At 39.3% G+C, this 8,709-nt stretch overlaps 1 protein-coding gene across 1 annotated transcript; it reads left to right on the top strand.

The window, feature by feature from the left end:
- Window positions 1-2,912: 2,912 nt before the first annotated feature.
- LOC120528060 lies at window positions 2,913-8,136 on the top strand. Its single transcript, XM_039752050.1, has 3 exons — window positions 2,913-2,961; window positions 3,469-3,524; window positions 6,961-8,136. The coding sequence occupies exon 3, from the start codon at window positions 6,974-6,976 to the stop codon at window positions 7,616-7,618; it is 645 nt and encodes a 214-aa protein (XP_039607984.1). The 5' UTR covers window positions 2,913-2,961; window positions 3,469-3,524; window positions 6,961-6,973; the 3' UTR covers window positions 7,619-8,136.
- Window positions 8,137-8,709: the final 573 nt, after the last annotated feature.

Genomic DNA, 8,709 nt, shown 5'->3' with positions numbered 1-8,709 from the left:
TTTACCAACACAGTGTCCGCAAAACCTGCAGCATTGTGCAGGACCCCTTACACCCCTCACATGGACTTTTCATACTTCTTCAATCCAAGAGAAGATACTGCAGCATCAGAGTCAGATCTGTCAAGCTGCAAGATAGTTTTTACCCCCAAGACTCCTTAACACCAGGCTGCCCACTGGGATCTTCCACACGGCCTCAATCACCTCTAAAAACAGAACTTTTATACATGTGAGCCACTTTCCTGTAAAGATGAGTGTGCAGGTAGAAAAAGAACTGAAAATCTCATACTGGCCTTTAAGGATTTTGACACTCTTGATATCCTTCTGCTGTGAAACATTCTGACCTGTCATTGTTTACACATCTTAAACTACTATCATCATACACTGATAATTTCTGTGTTATCTATATCTATTATTTATTTATTATATTACATATTTATTGACTATATTCATGTATCTAGATTGCAAATACCATACATTGCATCAATGTTCATATTGTTTATTACACGTCAATATTGCTGCTACTCCTTTGTCTTGTCTTGTTTGTGTTTTAATTTTAAATTTACATTTTAATTCTATTTTTAATTTAATTTTAATGTATTATTTGCACTTCATGTTGTTACTCTGTGGACCCTAAGCTTTGCAATTTCGTCTGCCTATATACTTGTATATGGTTGACATGACAATAAAGTTTGCTTTGACTTTGACTTTTTGAAGATTTACAGCTGTACCATACTCTTTCCATTTCTTCATGGTTGACTTAACTAGATATTCTGGGACTTGGATATTTTAGTGGCTTATACTTTTCAATTACTTTTGCACTGTGTTGCTTGAAGTGGTCTTCATTGTGTAGGTCAGGCCACCGTACTGACTCACTATAAGATGACCCTTTCACAGTTGGGTGTATTCAGGTGACAATCAACTGAAACACCAAACAGGTGATCTCTGGGACTTCTAAAACCAATTAGCGGCACCAGTGATGATTTAGGTGTGTCATATTGGAGGTGACTACTTATTTTGTATTTTACTTTTAATATCTGATCGTGTTCAGGTCTGACAGGAGAGCATCACCCACGTGGGGAGAAAAGCACGTGGCCATGATATCTCTGGCAATCAGCAGCTACCAACACACGGAACTCTGATCTCTCTCTCAAAAATTTCAAACGTTACTGCTTAACAATCTGTAAATGATAATGTCTGCTGAACAAACAGGTATCGTTAGCTAAGCGGAGGCAAGGTATGCTCCAACACGTGGCGAGAGGTAGAGAGACTTGAACAGAGGCTGACACTTGATTGAGGAAGGTCCCGCTGGCCTCCCCCTCCCCTTGGCCCGCAAGCGAACTGTGATACTTAGCATGATGAGAGAAGTTGCAAAATCAGCCTGAATATTCAAGCAAATTATAGAAAAAAAGTAGTTCTCTCGTGAAAAGTGGACAGACATACAAGCAGACAGACAGACAGACAGACATTGGATTATAATAGCTGTGTAAGCCCATGCTGTATAAAGCCCGGGGTCCTAGAAACTATTGAAATCGTCAGTAAAAAACTGAAATATAGAAATGTCAGGTATTTGAAAGGAACTATTCTGGGCATCTCTCTCCTAGGAGGATTTGTTTTGCCGACGTGCTGGCATTGCTTGTGCATTAGCAGCGGGAGGAAAACTAAAAGGGATACTGTTTTGCCAATGTTAGCGGGTAAGCGACTTTGTCTTTCTTCGGGGGTTTCATTTTGCCACCATGCTTTCCTCGCTTGTGTATTAGCAGTGGGAGGAAAAGTAAAAGCAATATCGTTTTGTCGATGTTAGCGGCTAAGTGACTTTGTCTTTCTTCTAATGTTTTGTTTTGCTGATGGCTAAGCGAGTTTTCTGTTTCCTCTGAGGTGGAGCCCTTACCTTGGCTCAACCTCTCATTTCCGGGCCAGACAGACACACACCTCCACGTGTAGATGTTTATACTGTATATAAGATATATATATATTGCAGTGATCTATTTCATATTGACATTAAAGAGTCTTTTTCTGTCAATCTGCATCAAAAATGCCAAATTCAATCCACTATGATTCAATGTTGTATAATTGCAAGATGTGAAAACTTCCAAGGGTGTGTGAATACATTTTATAGTCACAGTGTGTAGTAAACGCTATGAAAGCTACTTAGCCCCTAAGTCATTAATTTAAAGTACATGCTAATTAAGTAGCACTTAACATCTGATGATACATTTGAAAACGCAACAATTGGCCATTACTGGGTTGTTTTCAGTCTAGTCTATAACTTTAAGCACTGTAAATGATAGTAAGTCAAGCTAACTCCAATACTACAATATCTTATAACAAATTCTTCTCATAAAGACAAAAGTAGCCTTTTAGAGTAAAGGAAGTCCTTTGGCATCATGTTAATGGGTCCACATTACTATTCCATTGTTGTTTAGGAGATGTGAGGCTGTAGTAAAGATGGTTGCATATAGTGAGGTAAAGTCCTATCCAGCTGAAATGCCTATAATGGTTGTGATTTTGTTTGGTGCTTAGGTACTTGACCCCTATAACTCAAAAGTTACATCGTAATAAAAAGAAATTCATTTCTTTTTAATTGGATCAACTGTATAGTGATAGATGATTGATTTTTGTTGTTTTTGTTTGTTTTTCTTTTGCTTTTATATTTATTTGAAATAGTTCCTCTAAATGTATAAGCTGTATGTTTAAGAAAATAAACTTGGAGTTTAAGGTTTCATTCAGGCGATGCGTGTTTAAGTATATACAAATATCTGCTATTGACATCATTCTGTTTTAAAGAAAATTTTTACATTCTTGTATGTAACTAAAGTGCAAACAAATAATAATTTGAATGAGGGCAGCATTATGTCACACTCATCACTACTTAAACCCATGGCAAACAGTCTCTAAATTGATGTGAAACTCATTGAAAATCGGAAAACACTTGGTGTTGAATACCAAGAGAAGAACACACTGGTAAGTGAGCAATATTTCACATAATATATAGCTTGGGCCTCCCTTTTTAAAATATCGAATAATACTGAGAATAATGAAAAATAAAAATAGCAATTATAGAGCCACATGATTTTTCTTTCTCTTGATCTCTTTTATTTCATCAACATTTCTCTGAAAATGTGGAAACATTTTCTGTAAAAAAGGTTTAGGGATTGTCTCATTATAGATTTTGTAAAAATTGATTTATAACAATATGGAAATGCTTTACATGCACACATAGATAAGTACAGTAGAAGTATCTTCATCTTTAAAGAGATTTTGGTTATTATTCTTTTTAATGAAGACACATCATGGCACACCTTTTTTAGTCTTTAACAGGATCTTGTAAGCAGCAATATTTTGCATGAAACGGGCATTCTTTTTAGGAGAAAAAATAAGAAATAATTATTAACAAAACATCTATTCTACTTAGTCTGTACTTCATTACTACATCTGGAATTTTCATTTTTATCTCACTATTTTTTGCAGAAGAGTTCAAGCTCAGTCAATTGTCAAGGACCTCCTGCTCACAGCATCATCTTCACGTGAGTCCCCAGATTTTCTATGATACTGAGCAGAGAGCTCATTCCAGGATGTTAGTGTTGTAAAATAATAAAGTAGTAGGGTTTAGTTTAGATTATCTCTTTATAAAACATATTTAAAACAACCTATGCTGACCAAAATGCTGCACACTAAAATAAATAAAGGTAAAAGAACCACATTCTAAGACAGGATGAAGTTAAACAAAACACATAAAATGTGAAACACAATTAAGGTATTAAGGGGAATAAAAAAGAAAAAAGATTTTATTTTAGGCTAGATCTGAAAATTCTCACTATTGCTGCAGAGCTGACATAAGCAGATTGATTGTTCCAAATCTTAGGGGCAGCTGTTACAAAAGCACACTCTCCTTTAAGCTTTAGTTGAGCCCACAGCACCATTAACTGTGTTTGATCGGAGGACCTAAGTTGGTGAGATGGAATGTAAAGGTGTGAATGGATGGAAAGATATCTATTTAGGTATTGAAAAACAAATAACAGTGCCGTAAATCCAACCTTGCAAATGGACTGGCAGCCAATGAAGGGAGGCTAATATAGGGAAAGCATGTTCACATATACGTGTCCCCATCAAAAGTCTAGCAGCAACATTTTGGACTAGTAGTAGACAAGAAAACAATTTCTGGGTAACTCCAGTGTGTAATGGGTTACAGTAGTCCAGTATTTTATTGTAATCAGCAAAGCTGAAAAATCAGGCCTTAATAACAGCACTTATAGATTTCAATACCACACCAAAGGAGACTGGACTCCTTCAGTACTGTGTCTCTTTGGAGAATCCTTGGGTACCGCTCGTTGGACTTTGTGTTGGATGAACGATTGCTCACCTAGTCTCAAATGAAGCACATTACCTGCATTGTGAGGGAGTGTCAGTTATGGCTCTATGGCCATGTGGCACGATTTCCCGAGGGTGATCCAGCTCACAGGACCCTCATTGCTGAGGACCTGAGTGGCTGGACCAGGCCAAGAGGATGCCCACGTAACACCTGGGTGCAGCAGATAGATGTCCATTTGCTGAGGGTGGGACTAGACCGCACATCTGCCTGGGAGGCTGCCAACCAGGATCCTGAGGTGTTTTGTTGTGTGGTACGTGCGGCAACATGCTGCACCAGTGCATGCTCCCCAACCTGACCTGACAGTGTGAGTTCAGTGTGATTTAAACAAAAACGGGGATTGTTTTCAAAGCCAAGGAATGCTTAAGATGTTACCATTTGATTTGGTTGTAATTTGGAATTTGCAATACAATAATTCACTGTAATGGGCGGCACGGTGGCACAGTGGGTAGCGCTTCTGCCTCGGACCCAGGTTCGCTTCCCGGGTCTTCCCTGTGTGGAGTTTGCATGTTCTACACGTGTCTGCGTGGGTTTCCTCTGGGCGCTCCAGTTTCCTCCCACAGTCCAAAGACATGAAGGTTCGGTGCATTGGTGATTTTAAATTGTCTCTATTGTGTGCTTGGTGTGTGGGTGTGCACCATGTGATGGGCTGACACCCTGCCCAGGGCTTGTTTCCTGCCTTGCGCCCTGTGTTGGCTGGGATTGGCTCCAGCAGACTCCCGTGACCCTGTAGTTAGGATATAGCAGGTTAGATAATAGATGGATAATTCACTGTAGAAAGAATTTTTTGGGCACAGATTTGTGTGCTCTTAAAGCCGAGAAAGTCCATATGCCTCTCTTATTAGTGCCTAATCTACTGAATTAACATATAACCATTAAAAAATCCACTCACACTCAACGGCACTGCCTTGAATTACTGATGTCTATGTGTGTTGCCTGTTTTGCTACCAAAACAGGGGCCCCAGTGCACTGCTTTGCACAGGGGCCTATGAGAATTGACAATCAGCCCTATCTTCTTCAGAAGATGAGCTGCATTACCTTTATACCAAAAACATGTACCTTTTGGAGCAAAAACTCAACAATTCTACCTTGATCTGATCAGACCCCAAGATATTACACACATGATTCTGAGATTAAGAGTATCTTCTTGGTAAATTTACTTTCACCTCAGTAAGAAATGGCTTCCACCCTGCCATCATACCCCATAACTTCCAATTGGGCATTATCTCCCCTGGAACGCTAGGTGACAGTCCCCCTGGGTACTTACAGCACCCCAGATTCCCACTTGATACCCTGGGACTTGGAATTTGGTGGCTCAACCCTGCTGGGTTCTGTGGGTGCCACCAGGGGGTGTGCAGGGACTACAGAGCCCTGGTTCACTTGGTTTCCACCTTACCCAGAAGTGCTTTCGGACCAAGCCTACGGGACAATGAAAGTACTCCTGGATCTATACTAATAAAAGGCAAAGCCCTCACTGACTGACTGACTGACTGACTGACTGACTCACTCACTCACTCACTCACTCACTCATCACTAATTCTCCACATTCCCGTGTAGGTAGAAGGCTGAAATTTGGCAGGCTCATTCCTTACAGGTTACTTACAAAAGTTAAGCAGGTTTCATTTCGAAATTCTACGCGTAACGGTCATAACTGAATCCTACTTACATACATATATACGGCCATAGCCTGCAGCTCGGTCGCTGTGTGAGGCGGAGTTGCTTTACCCATCACCACGCCTCCCACGTAGTTGCCTGCCTGCCTATATTGCGTCCCCCATCCCCACGCCTCCCACGTAATTGAGTGCCTGCCCATATGAGACCATCCGTCACCAGCAATCCAATAGACACGCTGCCGCTACGAGGCATTTGTCTTGCCTAAGACGAATACGATTTTCGCGAGATACAAGTTTAATGATAAGACGCAGGGTATAAATGAGACTTTTGATCACTTTGTAATGGAGTTAAAATTGCTGGTGAAGGACTGTGCTTATGCAAACAGAGATGAGATGGTCAGGGATAGAATAGTGTGAGGGATAATATAGTGCGAGAGAAACTTTTAAGTGCCGGGTCTGAGCTAACATTAAATAAAGCCGTGGGCATTGCAACACAAACAGGACAAGAAATTGCAAACTCCTGGGATAAACTTGTCCTGCATTATATCTAAAGCACATTTAATCCTGCACTTTCTCCCCTTAATTGTCTCTGCACTTATCCCAATCTATCTCACTTAAGCTTTGCCACTTCTGCTTAAAATTTGCCCAACTAAAATTAAATATAACTGTTTCAGCTTTTGAATATGCACTCTGCCAACACACCATAAACACAACGCTAATTGTTCAATTACCTCTATCTGCTGACTCCTATTCTGAATTTTTCAGAATAATAAATCTTGTTGATGCTTTAACATACTGTGTCAAAAACTGTCACTGTTTAGATCTAAAGCTTGCTCTTGTGCTCCTTTATTTGTAGGGATAGCCCAAACTTGTTGTACTAATTTGCTCAGTCTTGATTTTCAGCTCTCCAGTGTTACATATGAACGGACCCAGACTGTCTCAGTGAGATTTTCACACTTGCTGCTTGTTGTCTCCTTTCAGGGACATTCAACCCATGAGTGAAATGAAGATGCTGGTGGCACTGCAGTTGCTCCTTTACTTTGTCATCTGCTCGTGTGACACGAAATGTGCAACTTATTACACTGAAAGCAATAACAATGGAAAAACACTTCTTGTCACAAAAAACATGGTGGCTAAGGACAACGTGAAGGGTGGTGATAAAGTCTTCAAAGTAAACGTTGAGAGTCGATGCTTGTTTTTCACAGACAAGTCTGTCTATGATGGAGGAGATTACACTGTGAATGACACAACCTCGATTGTGCAGTGCTGTTGTGAGTTCTACAGTAGCGATTATGAGAGATTCCTAAACCGTCACCAGCTCAACAGCATTAACCAATCCTTGAAAGAAGAAGTTAAAAGAAGATGTATCCCGATTAGAAACAGAAAAGTAAATACTTTTGTAACTGCTACAGAAGTCCAGCTAAAAGAAATTTGTGGGAGTAAAAATATTATCGATTGTAAGAGCAAAAATTCATTCACATTACACAACATTCAGATGCTGAACAACAGTAATTACATTGATGAGACCATAAACATAACCAATAGTCCAATTGTGGTGACCTGTAATAGTAAATTACCAGTTCACTTTGTATGTTTCAATCAAACAGATCAAAACTTCAACAATTATACGACATGCTAATAAAGGAAATATTGGGATGGTGGCTTGGCTTCTTCTCCCTCAAAAAAGTAAACAGCCACCCTTACCTGTAATATTTGCTTCAGTTCAATTCTATTTGCTTCATTTCATTTCAATTCTATTCAATTATATTTGTTTCAATTCAATGCTACATTTTTATATAGCACACTTCTCCCTGGTAAGCTCTCATTTTCTTGTTAACAGGGATGCCTTAATTTCACACAGAAAGTGCATTCACAGGAATACCAATGACATACAATTCCAAGAATACCTTTAGGACCTTTAGGGTAATTATAATACAGTAGATCAAGATTGAGCCTAAGGGAGAATGTTAGGCTGACTAACAATTTCAAATCTGCCTCGTGTACACAAGTTGTCCTGTAATGGACTGCCATCCCATCCAGCACTATTTTCTACAAAACTGAAAACTCATTTTCTAAAAAGATTTACAACATATTGGTTGAAAGAAGATGACTGCTGTAAAGATAAAGAGTTTGTTTTGAAATTAAAAGGCTTTGCTTGGCATGACAAAACATGTGTGTGTACATTTTTTCTGTATAGTCGATTTTCTGTGTGAATTTGTCCACAGTATCCATTTATATTCTGGTAACAGTTCTTTTTACTCAAATGAATTATGTGAGAGAAAACTTCCTACAATAGGTCAGGTTCATTGCTAGCTTTAAATTGGCTCTTCATGAACGCGAGTGTGGGTGTGAGTGTACCTGTGATGGACTGGCACCGTGTCGGCAGTTGATTCACTACTTGCATCTGCTTGACTTGAACTTCCTGCTACTGGATAAGGCAGATTTAAAAACTAAAGAATGAATGGATGGATGGATGACAGAGAGACAACTAGACTCCAAAGATCAAATCAGAAGCTAAACGCTCCTTCAAATGTATTGCATTTCAAGTCTTTATGTACATCACCAGCCACTTTATTAGGTACATCTATTCAATTGCTTGTTAACGAAAAAACCTAATTGGCTAATCACATGGTAGCACCTCAATATATTTAGGCATGTAGCTATTGTCAAGATGACCTTCTGAAGTTCAAACCAAGCATCACAATGGGTAAGAAAGGAGATTTAAGTGAC

The sequence above is a fragment of the Polypterus senegalus genome, chromosome 4, assembly GCF_016835505.1.
Source record: "Polypterus senegalus isolate Bchr_013 chromosome 4, ASM1683550v1, whole genome shotgun sequence".
Lineage (NCBI taxonomy): Eukaryota > Metazoa > Chordata > Cladistia > Polypteriformes > Polypteridae > Polypterus > Polypterus senegalus.
Note: the sequence above shows the minus strand (reverse complement) of the source record. Positions and strands in the feature narration are given on the sequence as shown.